This window comes from Poecilia mexicana, unplaced genomic scaffold, assembly GCF_051168715.1.
Source record: "Poecilia mexicana isolate PSO_F unplaced genomic scaffold, ASM5116871v1 scaffold_12, whole genome shotgun sequence".
Taxonomy (NCBI): Eukaryota; Metazoa; Chordata; class Actinopteri; order Cyprinodontiformes; family Poeciliidae; genus Poecilia; species Poecilia mexicana.
This window is the reverse complement of record NW_028263381.1, coordinates 25,169,029-25,187,116: the sequence shown is the minus strand read 5'-3', so window position 1 is coordinate 25,187,116 and position 18,088 is coordinate 25,169,029. Positions and strand designations below refer to the sequence as shown.

The window sequence follows — 18,088 nt, the reverse complement described above, 5'->3', positions numbered from 1 at the left end:
TCCCATTTGCGTGATTTATCGTTTCTTCCAGTGCTTCGGTCTCAACTAGGACATATTGTTTCTGTTATTATTTATTTAATTTGAATATTTAAAATGTCTTCCAGTTCCAGTGTTAAATGTTCATTTAAATTAAAGTTTGTTGATCTTTCTGAATGTGTCCTTGCACCGTTATGCCAATACATCATTGATCTGGTCTCAAAACAACAATATCATCGTTTATCGCTATAAATTTATCGTACAGCCGAATGTGTTATTGTGACAGATGAGGCAGGTTATGTAAGCTAAGTGCTAACAGCGCTAGCGCCGGCCAGCCAGAACAGTAATTGTTGCACCATAATTAATGTTTAATCCTTTCAGTGTGAAGTGGATTGTGTTGAGATGGAAGACTGTGAAGAAATGATGAGGAGAAATAAAAAAGAGGAAGATTAAATGGAGGATAAGGAGCGTGTCGGTTTCAAAAACCGGTTTCTGCGCTGCAAAGAGTTAACAGTTTGTTAAAAACTTAAAGATGTTTCATTGTCACATTAGCGTTAGCTCCTACATATAGTGTTACCTCCTGATAATGAGGTTAGCTAATGGCATTAGATTCTGCTAATGATGTTAGCTCCTGCTAGTGGCTTTAGCTCCTGTTAACGGTGATCTAGCTAATGGTTTTAACTCATGCCAATGGTGTTAGCTCTAGCAAATGATGCTACTTCTACTAATGGTGCTAGCTCCTATTGACAGTTTTGATTCTGCTAATAGTTTTATATCTTGCTAATGATGCTAGTTTCTGCTACTGGTGCTAGCTCTAGCTAATGGCATGAAGTTCTGCTAGTTGTGTTAGCTCCTGCTAACTGTGTTAGAAATAGCTAATGGTGTTAGCTTAGGGCCATGCTATATGGCTGACAGACTTTTCACAGTACAAGTATTTCATATCAGCCGATATTGATAATTATTGATTAGATTTTTGTTTTAAATGTCTGATGCCAAACTGGTGAATCGACAGTTTTCAATCTGTTGTTTATTTTTAAGCCGTTTTGAAGAGAAACCTTAAAACTGCTGCCTACATCTCCCAGAATGCAAAGCAGTGCATTGAATCGGAGTTCAGTGAATATTTTCCATATTGAATTTTCTGCCAGACGTATCAACTATTGATATTAATCACATGTCTGTTGTGATATATATGGTTATTGATTTATTGTCCAGCTCCTGCTAATTTAGCTGCTGCTAACAGTGTTATCCCTAGATAGCTAGCTGTATCTTGTTTATAATGCCACTTGAAAACTTTGAGACATTTTGTCTCAGTCCAGATGTTTTGAAGTAATTATGCTGTTTTAGGTCAATAACATAATATGTTTAGGCGACATATTCAACTAACATATGAGAACTTATTAGATGAACTGGTTCATTTTAGAAGCAGATTATATTTTTTAATGAACTGCTTTGGTTTTAATCTGAGTGAACAAATGAGGGCAAGTCAGACTTTATGAATCAAAGTCACTATTTCAATCTGAAATCAGAATCAAATCATAAAACAGCAGGTTTTCCTTTAATATTCATTATAATATAAAATAATGAATGATTTTTATGTTTACAAACCAGTAAATTTAGCTTTTCTGCAGGATTTTCCAGGCTTTGTTTTCAACTTTCTGGAAGCTAAACATTGTGAAATCAATGCATCTAACCTGTAATGTGAATTTCATCACATTTCCTTTGCTGTTCAGAAACTTATAACACGACCAATTTCCTCTAAATGTCTCTTTCCTCGCTTCTGGTCGACTGATTCACGCGATCCGCTGTAACCATGGCCACTAAAAGCTTGTCACGTTTTTTTGTTGGGTAGTTATTGAATACGTATCTGTCCATTTATTTCTTCTCTTTAGGTAAAGTGCATATTTTCAAGATCTAGCTTTAAAGGGTACTTGCAAAATAAAGCCGAAATGAAAGAGCAAGCTGAGTCAGACTGCAAAGCGCCAGGGAAGTCAATTATGGAGCATTTTTATATTCTCTTTTTATCTTAATTGTTGCTGCTCAGCAGCCATTTTTCATTGGTTTTATTCTACCCTTTTACCAGATTGTGTGGAAAACGGTGCAGTAGAGTTTAAAAAGCAGATTATAAAACAAAATGTTGCTGTAGAAACATCCTCAACTTTACTGTCTTGAAAGTGTTAAAATGTTCATATTCAGCTGCCTAATTAAAGTCTGTCTGCCTTTAATTAGGCACAGATTGCAGCCTCGGATGCTAGCTAATAGCGTGTCTTTTGTAGCAAGGCTAACGCTTTTTTCCAACCATAGTCTTGTACATTTCTTACATTTTCAGCTGCTGCGGTTCTTTTTCACACTGCAGCATCAATTAATACAAACTAATTCAAAATGCTGTTCCCCTCCTCACCTGTGGGGGCGCTGCATTAAGAACTACTGAAGGAAATGACACAAAAACCACTGAAGAAGACGCTGAGCGCAACTTCCTTCTTAATGAAACATAAACAAAAATGGAGTGGTGTCAGATTTTAATGGTTTATTTCTCAAGACATTTCTCCTGCTAGCGCTAAGCTAGCATATTTACCCAGAAAGCCCTGCACAATTAGTTAATTTTCATTTCCTGTTAGATTGATGTCTGAAAGCGAAAACATTTGGTCTCAAGGAGAAAAAGATTCAGAAGGTGAATCATAAGAGAATCAGACTTAGCTTAATGCCAATCAGAAATGTTTACTCCTAAATCTGTTTGCACGTTTACAGTCTCTGAATTATTCAGATCTTGCAAAACAATTTAATTTAACATAGTTTAAGAGCAGTTTGTTTAAGCAACTTGTCTGTTTTATTGTCCAGAGGAAGTTTCTGAATAGATTTGCATTTGCTTTGGGGTTTTATTTTGAAAGGCAGGCCGTTTATCAGTCAAGGTGAGCTCAATGACGGAAGGTTTTAACCTGAATTACAGGAAATGTTTCACTATGTTTGTGTTTATAGGATCTTTAATTAGCGACGTGTCCCTTTAGCACCATTTATCTACAGTAAATAACGTCTCTGCACCTGCAACTGCCCTTGAAATAATCTCCTCTCTGAAATATACTATGTGATATACGGATTTAAAGTTGGATTAATTCCTAATTTGTTCACCTTGTGAATCCATCTCTGGATGAACCAAATCTCCTTTATGAAGATAAAAGCCGACATGCAGTGCATAGGATTAGGATGGATGCGTTTGTAGCAATTAAAACATTATTCCACTGTAAGCGTCTTTTTTAGCTTCAGTGTTAGCGCTAAGGCTACGATCACACTGCAGACAAATGATGGAACTGAATGAAGTTAATTAAAGATATAATCCTTTACAGCTTTCTGCTTCTTTAAATGTACAGATTGAATTGGTCTCTGTGGGGAGAAATTATTTACCACAAATCTTTGATCAATTTCTGATCTGAGACTAATTGAGGTCGATCAGAAGAACTTCCACTAAATACGGTAGAAACTGAACCAGGAATGTTTAACTTTCCAAAAACGTGAAGGATAGAAGCAGAATTTGGACAGTTTCAGTAGTTCAGGTGTAAATTAAGCAGCCGGGCTGTGATTGGTCAGCCTGTCCTGCTGAGCTCAGTGGCTTCCTGCTTTGATCGCACCTGGAGACGATCTTCATCACCGGTTTCATTAAGTTCAGACCGTGAAGCATGCTGCTGCAGTTAACACATTTAGACACAGATTAAACTGCCTCAGAATGCCTGACGCTGTGAGATGATTTCTGTGTCAGAAAAGGTCAAACTGACAGAGAATCGAGTAAATATTCTGTCATCCAAACCGCAGCGTGGACACTGATGGTCTACAGCAGATCCATATTTGTTCCTTTTGTTAGACTGAGATTTTTTAAAACTGCTTGAGCCTGTCAGACACTGACGCTTAAATAACTTGTTGCTATGGTGACTTAATAGGCTTACAGAGAGAAAGGGAACAATGCACAGTGACTTTTTGCTTTGGCTTTTGCTAGAAAGGAAGATATGCAAGATCTATGGCCTATTCAAAACATGTTCATTACATTGTTTTTTAGACAAAGTCATTCTTGGATAATGAGATTTTACTCAGTTCTGCATTTTAAGCTGTTTTAGGGCGTTTTGTCACTTTAAATCCAAATAAGTTGTGTCACATGAAAATGGCTGCAAACAGATGCACAACTATACAACCGTACATATTTGAAAAGCAGAAGTGGAGCCTCCTGCACGACCAACAAGAATGCAGCAAGTGGTTTCTGGTTTATTTTCCAGCAGCCATAGCACAGTGCATACAAAGAAGCTGAACAAATGTGTTGAAGCACTGCTTTGGTTGCTAGGTAACGGGTGGAACTCCACTGGGGTTGCTAGGTAACGGGTGGAACTCCACTGGGGTTGCTAGGTAACGGGTGGAACTCCACTGGGGTTGCTAGGTAATGGTGCAGTGCCTGTCGAATGCAACTTAACAATCGGGAGGTTTTTGAAATGACTCATTTTCCAGACACGAAAAAACTTAGATTTTTAGAGTCAGTAGAAACCCAAATGTAAATACAAAAATGTGCAAAATGTGAATTTTTGCATTATAGGTTGCCTTTAAGTACAAAATTTACTTTGTAAAACATTCAAAAAACGGAAAGAGGAGGAAGCGATCAGGTGTTTGACAGAGAGCAGATAACATAAATAAACAGGAAGATAATAAAACCGTTTTCCTGAAAATAAAACTAAAGTTTGATGAATGCAGAAGCCTGGATGTTGGAGCTGAGTTAGATTTAGAGCTTCATCAGCTGTTTCTCTGGAGGATAAACTGAATCCTGGACGATGAGCATCTGGGACTGAAGCCTCCGGCTCGTCTGGAGGAAAAACCTTCAGGAAAACATCAGAAACAAGGAGCAGAAATGAGCTGAGATCAGAATAAACATGCAGGACCGCTGTGACGTGGGTTCAAACCAGGAACATGGTTTCTGTCACCTCCAGTGTCTCAATATTCAGTCATTCCTCCATGTTATTCCTACTTAAATAAAACAGCTTTTAAGCTCCCATGTGATTATAATCTATTTTTACTTAACATATTTTTAAAAATAAAAGGATGATGTTGTGACCCAAATGATTGATTTTATGCTTCAGATAAAATTGACAAAAAATAGCGACCAGTAACCCTTAAAAGCCCACCCGTTACCTAGCAACCCCAGAAGAATTCTGCCACGTTACCTAGCAACCCCAGCCAAGTCCCAGCACATTTGGTCAGCTGTTCAATTTCTGCTTGAAAACACAAACATGTTTTATTGTTGACTTACCATCCAGAAACCACTTGGACAAAATCTGTAGCCGTCTACAAAATAGTTTAACATTTTAACATGATTAAGAGTCAATTTGTTATAAACACAATACAAAAAAATATTTGAGCAAATTAAAATATAATCTTTTGTGAGGTAGAGTTGAGAAACTGCAATTCTCAAAAAAAAAAAAAAAATTTCAAGAGGGAATTTAAAACTAAAGTATTGATCTTATCACAATGGAATTGATCTGATTCTGATATTGACTCTGTATAGATATTATTAATGTTTTGGTAATATCTGCCCAACTCAACTTCCTGATTGTTTCCACTAAACATCACAAATTGTGTTATTAAATACAAAACAAATGTTTCAGAAAGAAAAGAGAGACTGCAGTCATTTTGTAACATATGTAAACATAGCGATTTCACTCTAAACAAACTGTTTAAACTGTTTAACACTGAAAATCTTTTTGTGAAAATATTAATTTAACGCTGTAATAATAAGATCTTCCTCCACAGAGTCTCTGCAGGTAACTTCACCAAACATTTTACATCAAAAAAGTTAACATCAAGTTAATTAACATTTAATCAGTGGGAGTTCATGTAGGTTTTACAGTGGACAAAGGCGCTGACAGGTGTTCGCTCACCTGCCTGACTGAAAGTGCATTTAATGGCCGATTTGCCGACGGGAAACCTGCACCCTGCGGCTTCATGAAGGTCCTGCTTCCCTCCGGCTGAGCGACGTTTGGTTCAAAGCTTCTGGATGAAAGACGTGTTAATTGGCTGGTAGAATTATACAGCGGCGGTGCTGCTCAAAAAAACCTGAAAAATTAACATTTCCCAGTTTCCAGGCTGAAATCTCTGATTTAAAGCTGCTACAGATTCAGTTTGTAAAATCATATTTCACTATCATACATTTCAAACTGGTTTTATTTGCTATTTTCAGATTTCCTCTGTTAAACTTTCAGTTGAATAAAGTCCAATAATAGAAGAGCAAACTTTTTTTAGCATTAGTTCCTGCTAAGTAGCATTTTGGTGTACTAGCTTTAGCATTAGCGGAGCTGTTTATGATTAGCACTAATAAAGCTAATTTATTAGTTAATATGTGTGAAACAGGATTAGATGAAGCTTTTTTTACTGCCCAGTTTGCAGAAATGAACCTTTAACCTCTGACCCGGATGTCACTCATATGAATATGGAAATCATGCAGTCTGAGCGTTGCTTTATGAGTGTGAAGCATTTATTAGCCGTGTGTTTAGACGCTAATGAAAGCCTTTTGACCTGCATCTCATCCGACCAGCCAAGACAAATCCAGTCCGACATTTGCGTCGGACTGGAGGCGGATCACACTTTCTGTTTCCTGACGCGAGCATCAGAGGAGTCTGTTTGGGAACAATGGAAGCTTTTACAGTAACCGGGCCTCCCATGAGGAAAATGACGGGTATTTTCCTTTACAGATGCTCCTTTTGAAACAGACAATTGGTGTTGCATGTATGGATTTTTAGCTGCAGATATGTCTTTCTTCCCTTCACTGAGCTTTTTAATCGCTAAAACGGCTGACTGACAAAAAAAATTTAAAATCCAATACATCTTTTTTGAACCTTTGCTTTTATTCAATGATTTCCTCAAAAGAAGCAACATTACTTTTCTCTCTTCAGTCACAAGCAAACTGGATATTTCATCTATTAGCAAGAAACTAAATATTAAAATAATGTATTTGTTCACCAGCCTGTTAAATTCTTAATGTGAAATTACATAAAGTTTAGTTTTAATAACTGTAATTTGTTTACGTTTTGATTTTCTGATTTCCCTCCAGTTATTTAAAATTTAGCAGAACAGTTTTTGTAATCTTAAAACTAGGTGGAGATAATTATTATTGCAGAAAGTTTGATTGCATTATGTAACTTTTAAGCAGAACTATTGTGCAAAATTGACATTTTAAACATTTTTCATGGTTCCATTTGTGTCTCTGCTGTTTCTAAATAAAAACAGCAGCTTTTGGCAACAAATTAATGTTTTTTTCTGTCTGGAAAATGAGTCGTTTCGAAAATCTCCTAATAGTTAAGTCACACTGTGCCGTTACCTAGCAACTCCAGTGGAATTCTGTCGGTTACCTAGCAACCAGAGCTGAATTCCAGCATGTTTGGTGAGCTGGTTTTCTCTCTGTATTCGTTGTACAATGGCTGCTGGAAAAGATGAGCGTTTTGTTGTTGAGTTGCCACCCAGAAACCACTTGCTGCATTCTTATCGGTTGTGCAGGAGGCTCCACTTCTGCTTTTCAAAGATGTATGGTTGTATAATTGAGAATCTGTCTGCGGAGATTTTTACATGCAAGCATAAACGTTGAGTTGGGTGATGTGGCCAGCAGCAGATTATTTAGATTTAAAGTGACAAGAGGCCATAAAATCGCATTATCTAAGAGTGATTTTATATAAAAAAAATGTAATGATCATGTTTTGTATAGGCCATAGACTTACCCTAACCTGTTTAAAGTGACTCATTGTTTTGCTTTAATTTATTTAAACTCTCTCTCTTACCCAAAGTGACAAAAACAAGCAGATAAATTAGCAAAAGATTGATAAAACAGAAATAATCAATCAGTGCTTCACTTGGAATAAAATCGATTTTGGTCAGAAACATTCAACTTTCCTCCTGGTCCAGAAATGTAACAGCTTTAAAGTTCAAACATGGATGCACTTCCACACTGAAGCACCAACATAATGATGTCAGTATCTTAGCATCACCACGACAGCCAGACGTCTAATTTCCCCGAACGTCACGGCGTCGTGCTGTAGCACAGCGATACGGAGCTGAGAGTCGATCTGAGCGTGAGAGCTGAGCGCCGCGGCGGCTGACTGGAAATGAATGTGGCAGCTGAAGGACTGCGGGGCAGCCCCGGCTCAGGGTCGTCATCTGATGACCTTGTGCTGTCTGCCGTGGAAAGCTGATCTGACAGCGCGGCGCCCGAGGCCACAGACACACGTCTGAGCTCAGATCGCCACCAGGACGCCACCGACCCGCCGCTGACGGGAACCGGCAGCAGGACGACCACCGGGAGGCGATGAGCCGTTAATATCAACACTTTGCTGGACAATTAAACAATTAGAGCTTTTTTTGATGTGCAGATTATCTGTTTACTGTAACTTATAAAAGAAGACGAGATTTGACCAAATTTACGTTTTCATACAAGTTACAAAGAAAAATGACTCAAAACTGTCTAATAAATGAAACATTTGGGTCTGTTGTTAAAACAATTATAACTGGATGATAGTTATTATGATAAACGATTATATTGTTGTTTTGAGACCATTTTGTTGTAATATAAAGGTATAATAATGAAAAAACATAATATCAGTAAACTTTAAATTCTCATGAACTTTTAACACTGGAACATTTTGAATGTCAAAAATAAATAAATAAAACAACACAAACAACAGATAAAATGAATTATGAACTTTGTAAACAAAAATAACACAGACCTGTTATGAAGCGTCAGAAAATATTCACAGTGGATTCACTGGCTTTACAACAAAAGGCTGCAGTTAGCCTGTTAGCAAGATTAGCAACAAAGAAGAAAATTAGTTCTGATTCTTCTCCATGTCTAAAAAGTCTAGGCTAATCTAAGCTAGCATTAGCCTGCCAAACAAATTAGCCTAGCCTGTTTGAATACAACAGAGTAAAATAAAAAGAAACATTATGAGAATAATGTCACAAAATTATGAGAATAAAGATGTAATTCATGAATAAAGTTGAGATAATATGTCAGTAAAGTCGTAATAATACGAGTTTTTAATATAATATAACTTTATTCTCATATTATTACTTTATCGTAAATGCATGGCTCTTATAATCTCATATTTTACCTCTCAACCATCAGCATTTAAAAACAAACCTCTGATCTTCAAATACGTTTTGCAAACTTTATTATTTGCTCCCTAAAACTGAAATTGGACGAATGTTTAGCCTCATGATGTGAAAAGACAAACTCCCACTCGCTCCGTCTCGTGTGATTGGCACTCTGAGATTTAGCCGTGTGGGTTCACAGCCAAAGAGCTCTCAGCAGCTTTTAGCTCTGCTTAGTCACAAAATGAGATGAAAAAAATCTGTTTGATCAGGAACAGCAGGAAGATACATTTACAGGTTTCCCTCCATAATGTCATCATTAATATCATCACCAGGATTTCATTGAGACATCCTGAGGCGTCATTATCATAACCATCGTCTCCAGCTCTGTGATTATCATCAGCTCTCATCAGCCGTAGTGCTTATCGTCCCTCCAACATGGCAACCGGCTTCAGCATTTATCGTCCCTCCAACATGGCAACCGGCTTCAGCATTTATCGTCCCTCCAACATGGCAACCGGCTTCAGCATTTATCGTCCCTCCAACATGGCAACCGGCTTCAGCATTTATCGTCCCTCCAACATGGCAACCGGCTTCAGCATTTATCGTCCCTCCAACATGGCAACCGGCTTCAGCATTTATCGTCCCTCCAACATGGCAACCGGTTTCAGCATTTATCGTCCTTCCAACATGGCAACCGGCTTCAGCATTTATCGTCCCTCCAACATGGCAACCGGCTTCAGCATTTATCGTCCTTCCAACATGGCAACCGGTTTCAGCATTTATCGTCCCTCCAACATGGCAACCGGCTTCAGCATTTATCGTCCCTCCAACATGGCAACCGGCTTCAGCATTTATCGTCCTTCCAACATGGCAACCGGTTTCAGCATTTATCGTCCCTCCAACATGGCAACCGGCTTCAGCATTTATCGTCCCTCCAACATGGCAACCGGTTTCAGCATTTATCGTCCCTCCAACATGGCAACCGGTTTCAGCATTTATTGTTTCTCCAACATGGCAACCAGCTTCAGCATTTATCGTCCCTCAAACATGGCAACCGGCTTCAGCATGGCGGCTCCCATCCTCACTGCTGCACTTTAAAATGTGTCTGTAGGAAAGCAGAAATCCAGTTTCTTACATTTCCAGCTGCTCAGGTTCTGTTTCACTCTGAACTGAGTCAAACTGTTTAAAAACCTGTTCCCCTCCTCGCCTGTGGGGGCGCTGCACCAAGAACAACTGAAGGAAACGACACAAAAACCTCCAAAGAAGACATTGAGAGCAACTTCCTTCTTCAGGAAATGGAATCAAAACTGGAGTAACGTCAGATTTTAGCGTTTGGAGGATTTCTCTTTGAGCCATTTCTCCTGCTAGCGCTAGGCTAACACGTTTGTTTGGTTGTATTTACCCAGAATGCCCTGCTCTGTAGTCCACTTCCACCATCCATCCATCTGTCTGTAGTTCTTTCTGATTAAATCTGTCTAATTAAAATTGATTAAATTTAGTCTGAAAACTTACCTTCCTCTTTATTTTTCCTAATTGGAATCAGATTTAAATAATAAAAATAAATGAATTAGATACAATTAAAAACAAAACAAGGCCGTTTGATACTAATAATTGATTTTTAATTGACAGAGTTCAACTTTAATTTAATCAGATTTATGTTAAATTGTAGCTGATGGAATAAAATAAGAGTTTATTTTATATTTTATTGTTATTCTTAAACTGCCAAACAGAATTGCTCTAAATTATTCCTGCGTTTCTTATTATTATTATTATTGTTATTATATTAATGCAGTATTTAAATCAGAGGATCTTCTGATCATCTTTGTGTTTAAAATCCTTCTTTTCCTCTTGGATCGCTGCTGAGCCGCCAGCCGATAGCAGATCTTTAATATTTCTCTGTAATATCAGAGGTTCTCTTCCCAGCTTGGCCCGGCATCAGAGCTCATTAGACAGATAAATGGATCCGGACTTGAGTCGGGCCGGGCCTCTCCGGCTCCTCTGAATGCGGCTCCATCAGATAGCGCCGCCTTTCACGCCCTCCTCCATCTCTGCATCAGGAGCCGCCGCTGATAAACAGCTGCTGCTGCTCCAAACGGTCTCATTTACAAACCTGGAGACGATCTGCCCTTCTGCTGGCCAGAACATGAAAATCTGGGTTTCCAGCAGAGCCGGGCGATACGGACACCGAATTTAATCGTGATATTTTATCCGTAAAAAATAATTTATTAGTTATTTTTGAGGTAACTTCAGCATTTATGGCGCCAAAAACATAAATGTTGTTTGTGTAAAATATTCCCATTTTCATTATTCCCGTCTTCAAAAGGTGCACACAGTAACTGGATCTAATCATATTATCAGTATTTACTGATATTTACTAATGCTTTTGTGGAAAAAAATAAAAAAACTATGGAGCAAATAGCAAAAATGACATTTACAATCATACTGTCAGTTTATTTATGTTTTTATTTCCATCATTAACTTAAATTTATCATAATTAGCTCTGTCATATTATCAAATTTGATAAATTGTTCCATAAGTTATTGAGATAAATGATAATATTGTTGTTTTGAGACCATTTTAAGTCATGTAATGGTAATAATAACCCAAGAACAAAAGTTCAATAAACGTTAAATTCTGATGAACATTTAACTCTGGAACAGGAAGACATTTTAAATATCCAAAATAAATAAACAAACTAAACAAATTAAATGAAATATGAAGTCTCTGTAAACAAATTTCTTCAAAAAAGAAAAGAAAAAAGCTAATTGAGATTAAAACACCAGATGGAGGACATTTCTCTGTAAATGGCCAAAATGTGGTCAAAACTGGAACTTCAATCCAAGATGGCCGACTTCCTGTTTGGCGTGGAGCGTCGATGCCTGAGAGTTTCCTGTAGATCTTTGGGAGTTGGACAGCTTCACCAAATTTCTTAACTTTACAATAAAGTAAGGTCAATACGGAGGGCATTTAATGTTGCCAGGTGGCGCTGTTGAGACATTTCATTTGCAATTTTGTTGCAATTTTATGTATTTAAAAATACATAAATTTTTGCCAATTTTGCTGAGTTTTTGTATATTTTCAGTTCATGTAATGGAAGCTTAATAACAAACAGTATAATTACCAGAGGTGGGCAGAGAAAACAAAAATTAAGAGTAAAACTATCTCAACATATTTTTACTCAAGTAAAAGTAAAAAATTCTTAAAGATAAAATTACTCAAAGTACAGCGAAGTCAAAATATGATTTTTCCAAAAAAGTTACTCAGGTAAATGTAACTGAGTAAATTTAACTACATTAGTTTTTTTCTAATTTATGTCGGTGGAGAAAAATCTAAATACCAGAAGAAAAGCAAAAGTATTTCTCTTTCCTGCCTTATTGTGCTGCTCAGTTTCATGTTTTCTTCAAACTCCACTGAGTCCGTAAGAAGAGGAAGCTTCCCTTGACCAGTTTCCTGTAACCATGGCGACAGGAAGTGCTCTCCAATCAGGTTTGTGGCATTGTGAGTTCGGGAAGTGGCCCGTTTCCTGCTGTTCCCGCCGGAGAGCCGCTCCGACGGTCGGCTTGTTTTCTCCTGGATTTACCCAAAACTGCCACATCTGGTTCAGGTGAGTCTGAGTTTCTACTGAAATATGAGACCAAACGTCGAGGAGCCGCACGCGTGGAGGTTAGCTTCAGGTTTTATCAAGGAACTAGGTTTGCTTTAGGACAGTTACATCAGAAAAACTGTCAGGCCTCAGTTCAGTTTGACTAAATTGAAATCCTTCTTAATAATCAGACTTTTTTACGCGTTTCCTCTGATGACCGTTTATCTGTGTTGCTCTGAGGAAGGCCTCTGTGCCATCACCCTAATCTCCAGCTTCCTCCTCAGAGTCCATAAATCTGTTCCAGTCAGAAGAAACATGTTGGTTAAATTAAATGATTACTATGAATTTAAATCTGTGAATTATTAATAATTTTGGGTAAAACTGCACAACCAGAAGTTTACACACACCGAATAAAAAGACAAATCCATGTTTTTTTTCTTACTGTTTAAAGTAAAATCAGACAAAACTTCTCTTGTTTTAGGTCAATTAGAATCACCAAAATTATTTTTATTTACTAGAAGACACAATAATGAGAGAATATGACAGATATTTAATGATTAATTATTTCTGCTTTACATCCAGAATGACTACTGTCTCTTTAAAAAATAAAGAGAAACCCAATAATGATGATGTCATCGATCTGGAAACTTCTGATAGGTTAACCGATACATTAGCTAATATTTAGTTAACAAGCTAGATATTTAGCTTTGGACTAACTACTTAGCTCTTTAACCTCAAACTAGTTATTTAGCCTAAAGCCAAATATTTGATTAGCTAGCTAATTATTTAGCTTCAATGAAAATATTTAGGTTCACAGTAAAAACTTAACTCTTTAGTTCAGAGCTAAATATTTAACCAATATGCAAATTGAATTCCTGTTAACCGGAATTTGACTACCAAAATAAAAGCTGGGTTTTGTGAAAACTCCTGCTGTTGTTACAGATTTGATTCAGTTGTTGCTCACGTCACGGCAACAGCGTTGTTTCTTTTCTTGCTGTTTCTTTTCTCGCTGTTTCTTTTCTCTCATCTTAAAACAGAATTGCTGCTCCATGGATCAGTGACTAATAAACCAGATTATTGCTGATAGTTCTCAACAGTTTAATGATAAACATCACTTGACCTTTTGACCTCAGACCAAACCGAACTCTTCCTTTTTCAGATCTGTGAGAATCGATGGAGTTCAAGCCGGACGACATCACTTCCTGTCTGTGATCGCCCCTGGCAGTGATGCGCCTCAGCCAGCTGGTCACCAGCAGCTCCTCCCTTCAGGTTCCTCCTCCGCCCAGCCGGGTCGGCGCCGGCCCCGTCAGGGGGACGGAGCGGCCCCCAGAACCTCCAAGGAGCTGCAACTCGGCTGGGAGGAACTGCTGGAGTCTGGACCTGCAGGTGGCGCTGCTGCTGGTGACGCTGGCTGGAGCCGTGATCCTGCTGCTGCTCTACAGGCTGCTGCAGCTGAGGCACAGGTAGGAGCTCAGAGAGAGAGGAAGTAGGCTATTAAACAGCTTGTTGCTAGGCTACCGAAAAGTGATTTAGCTAGTTGATAGCAGCCACCTTGTTAAGCTAGCTGTGAGAGGTTGAGTCTTCCCTCTGCCTACATCTCCCAGAATGCTGTGCGGTTCTGACTCAGAGTTCAGTGAATATTCTATCAGATGCGTCTATTGATATTGATAGATGTTGTTAATCTGTCTCTGGTTCTGGTTCCAGGCTCAGGCTGGCCCGGGCGCGACACGCCTTGGAGTACAGCAGCTTCTACCACAGCGCCACCTACAGGCTGAAGCAGCCCACCGCCTGCCAGGAGATCCCCACCAAGAACGGGTCACTCCCAGAAGAACCGGCTCCCATCCAGACCATCACCACCATAACTTCCATCGTCCCTCCGCCTTCCCTCCCGCTCCCGCCGACCCCGCCTGCAGCGCCCCCGCCTGGACTCCGGCCGCCGTCGCTGCCTCTGATCCACACCACGCCGCCCAGCCCCCACCTGTCCTGGGGCGCGTGTTCAGACGGGGACGTTTACTCCCGGATCGGAGCCTTCCGGCCCTCCAGGCTGTCCAGCCTGTCCAGCTGCTCCACCGTCATCCTGTTCGAACACTCCGCCCTGTGAACGGTCGTTCAACGCTCCGTTAGCTCAGCGCTCCGTTAGCTCAGCGCTTTGTTAGCTCAACGCTCTGTTAGCTCAATGCTCTGTTAGCTCAGCGCTCTGTTACCTCAACGCTCCTTTAGCTCAGCGCTCTGTTAGCTCAATGCTCTGTTAGCTCAATGCTCCGTTAGCTCAGCGCTTTGTTAGCTCAGTGTTCTGTTAGCTCAGCGCTCTGTTAGCTCAGCACTCCATTAGCTCAATGCTCCGTTAGCTCAATCCTCTGTTAGCTCAATGCTCCGTTAGCTCAACGCTCCGTTAGCTCAGTGTTCTGTTAGCTCAATGCTCCGTTAGCTCAATGCTCTGTTAGCTCAGCACTCCATTAGCTCAACGCTCCGTTAGCTCAACGCTCCGTTAGCTCAACGCTCCGCCAGCTCAGCGCTCTGTTAGTTCAACGCTCTGTTAGCTCAGCGCTCTGTTAGTTCAACGCTCCGTTAGCTCAATGCTCCGTTAGCTCAACGCTCTGTTAGTTCAGCGCTCCGTTAGCTCAGTGCTCTGTTAGCTCAGTGCTCTGTTAGCTCAACGCTCTGTTAGCTCAATACTCCTTTAGCTCAGCGCTCCGTTAGCTCAACGCTCTGTTAGCTCAGCGTTCTGTTAGCTCAATGCTCTGTTAGCTCAGCGTTCTGTTAGCTCAATGCTCTGTTAGCTCAGCACTCCGTTAGCTCAACGCTCTGTTAGCTCAGCGCTCTGTTAGCTCAGCGCTCCTTTAGCTCAACGCTCTATTAGCTCAGCGCTCTGTTAGCTCAACGCTCTGTTAGCTCAATGCTCTGTTAGTTCAGCACTCCATTAGCTCAACGCTCTGTTAGCTCAGCGCTCTGTTAGCTCAGCGCTCTGTTAGCTCAACGCTCTGTTACCTCAGCACTCCATTAGCTCAAGGCTCTGTTAGCTCAGCGCTCCGTTAGCTCAGCACTCTCTTAGCTCAACGCTCTGTTAGCTCAGCGTTCTGTTAGCTCAGCACTCCATCAGCTCAATGCTCCGTTAGCTCAATGCTCTGTTAGCTCAATGCTCCGTTAGCTCAACGCTCCGTTAGCTCAGTGTTCTGTTAGCTCAATGCTCCGTTAGCTCAATGCTCTGTTAGCTCAGCACTCCATTAGCTCAATGCTCCGTTAGCTCAGCGTTCTGTTAGCTCAACGCTCTGTTAGCTCAGCGTTCTGTTAGCTCAGCGCTCGGTTTCATCCTTCAGCACCACGGGACGTCGGCCATCAAGGTTCATCATAAAATTAACCTGTCAAAGATAAAATATCGTCTTTAGCTTCTGTACAGGCAGATTGTTCAGTGTTAGAGCAGAAAATATTTAGAAATTATTAACAGAAGCAAAATGTTTCTGCAATAAAATGCAAAGTTTTGTTGTTGGACTGTAACTTATATTATGTTTGTAAACAAAACTATATTACATCAGAGCGTTTGGAGAAATACTGAAAAAATAAAACTATGAGGAGAAAATGTCTTAATATTTAATATTATAAGCTAAATATATATTTATATTATATTTCAGGAATGAAGTCATACAAGAAGTCTAATTATTATCACAATAAAGTCAAAATAAAACAAGAATAAAGTTGTAATTTTATGTTGATTCTCATAAAACTTCACTATTATTATTTTGACTTTATTGGGGATTTTTTTTTTTTTTTTTTTTTTACTTTATTCTAATTTTTAAACTTTATTGTCATACTTTTATTTTGTAAGGCTACAGCAGAGTGCCTGAAGACTATAAATAGTCAGAAACAAGTTAAATTTTTACGGTTCTGTTAACAATATAAGAAAAACTTGAGGAGCATCAACCAGACCTGCACAGATTAAAAGTTGAAAGTCCAGTTTGGATTCAAATCTGGTTCTGTTCCTGCCGGAGCACCAGGAGAAAACCCAAACCGTCACAGAGAGAACCTGCAAACTCCAAGCTGGGATTTAATCTTTCATTCTTCAAACTGAAAAGTCTAAATAAACGACATCAACTCAGCTTAGTTAGAATGTTTAGTGTATATAATAATAAAAATAATTTTTTTTATTGTTAATAATCCTGACTGGAGTTTTCATTATTCAAACATGAAAACGTTTCATTTCTTTGAATAGTTTTGATGTTTGCTGGTTCATTTTGGGGGAAATGTTGTTTTAGTCAAACTGGAAGCTTTCCGTTGCCATAGAAACAACAGAAATGTTCAAAAGTTTAATTTAGAGGGATTTAATCTATTCTTAGCATCATAATAACATGTTGGCACAAATGATACTGAGGACATTCAGTTAAATTGGTGCTTTGGCTGGAATCACCTGATGCTTTTTTACATCTGATAGAAACGTTTTGTTTTTATTGGTTATTTTCTATCTGTGAAATATAAATGTTTTGCAAACCGTAAACACTTTGTGGTGTCGGTACAGATTATGTTTTTCTATTATTCATCCTCTGGTTGCTCCTTTTCTGCCCCCTGGAATGATTGAAAAATTGTTTTGTGAGCATTTTTTATGAAAAAGCAAATATAACAGGAACATGTTGCTGTTTATAAATGATAAGATAAAGTTGAATAATTCAGTCAAAATCCTCAGAAAATTGGAATCTGCTCTGAAAAATCAAAGCAGTTTTTTTCCACCAGATGTTTCTGTGTGAAGGAAGCAGATGGAAAACGTCACAGACTGATCCGCCTTCAACAGCAGAAAATGTTCCTCCAGGTCAAACCAGCTGGAAAGTTTTAGGTTTTCCAAGCATTTCTAGAATTTATACATATAATTTTATGTATTTTCTACGTAAAAAATCGTCAATTTGTTTAGTTTTTCTATTATTTCTGTTTATCATGTTGACACAGCAACACATTTAAAGTTTTACAAAATAAATCATGAAAAACAAAAACAGAAGTTCAATGGTAACGCTAACATCGAAGCTAATGCTAAAGCTAAACGCTGCAACCCTGGAGCAACAAATTAATCATGATTTACATCCTCCATATAAATTAATATAAATGTAAACTACTTGCATTTTTAATAAGTTTATCCTTGTTTATTTGGGTGTTGTAGTTATTTTTGTTTCAGCATAATGCATAAATAATAATATGTTTCCTGGTTTCCTCCTTGGTTTCTCTGCTGCAGATATTTGAAAAGCACCACAGATGATTTACCACCAGCTGCTCAAATATGAATGAACCAGAAGATTTCACACGATTATTTTTCCTTCCTGGACTTCAGTCAGAAATCTGAACCCAGAGCAGGTGATGTCAGATATTAACCACATATCTGTGTTGGAGCTGTGAGTCTGTGGACTGACCTGGCGTGTTTCACCAAGTCCACGCAAATTAAATCATTTA

The 18,088-nt window shown here is 38.9% G+C and overlaps 1 protein-coding gene across 1 annotated transcript; it reads left to right on the top strand.

Annotated features, from left to right (window-relative positions):
* The first annotated feature begins 12,533 nt into the window (after nucleotides 1–12,533).
* On the top strand, nucleotides 12,534–17,849 carry LOC106926757 (uncharacterized). The gene is made up of 3 exons (XM_015001856.2): nucleotides 12,534–12,682; nucleotides 13,821–14,124; nucleotides 14,366–17,849. The coding sequence occupies exons 2-3, from the start codon at nucleotides 13,889–13,891 to the stop codon at nucleotides 14,760–14,762; spliced, it is 633 nt and encodes a 210-aa protein (XP_014857342.2). The 5' UTR covers nucleotides 12,534–12,682; nucleotides 13,821–13,888; the 3' UTR covers nucleotides 14,763–17,849.
* The last annotated feature ends 239 nt before the right edge of the window (nucleotides 17,850–18,088 follow it).

What these genes read in the sequence shown, in the direction of transcription:
- LOC106926757 (XM_015001856.2), top strand. Translation starts at nt 13,889, where the DNA reads ATGCGCCTCAGCCAGCTGGTCACCAGCAGCTCCTCCCTTCAGGTTCCT. An exon ending in CTGCTGCAGCTGAGGCACAG is followed by an intron (nt 14,125 to 14,365) that starts GTAGGAGCTCAG and finishes TTCTGGTTCCAG; the next exon opens with GCTCAGGCTGGCCCGGGCGC.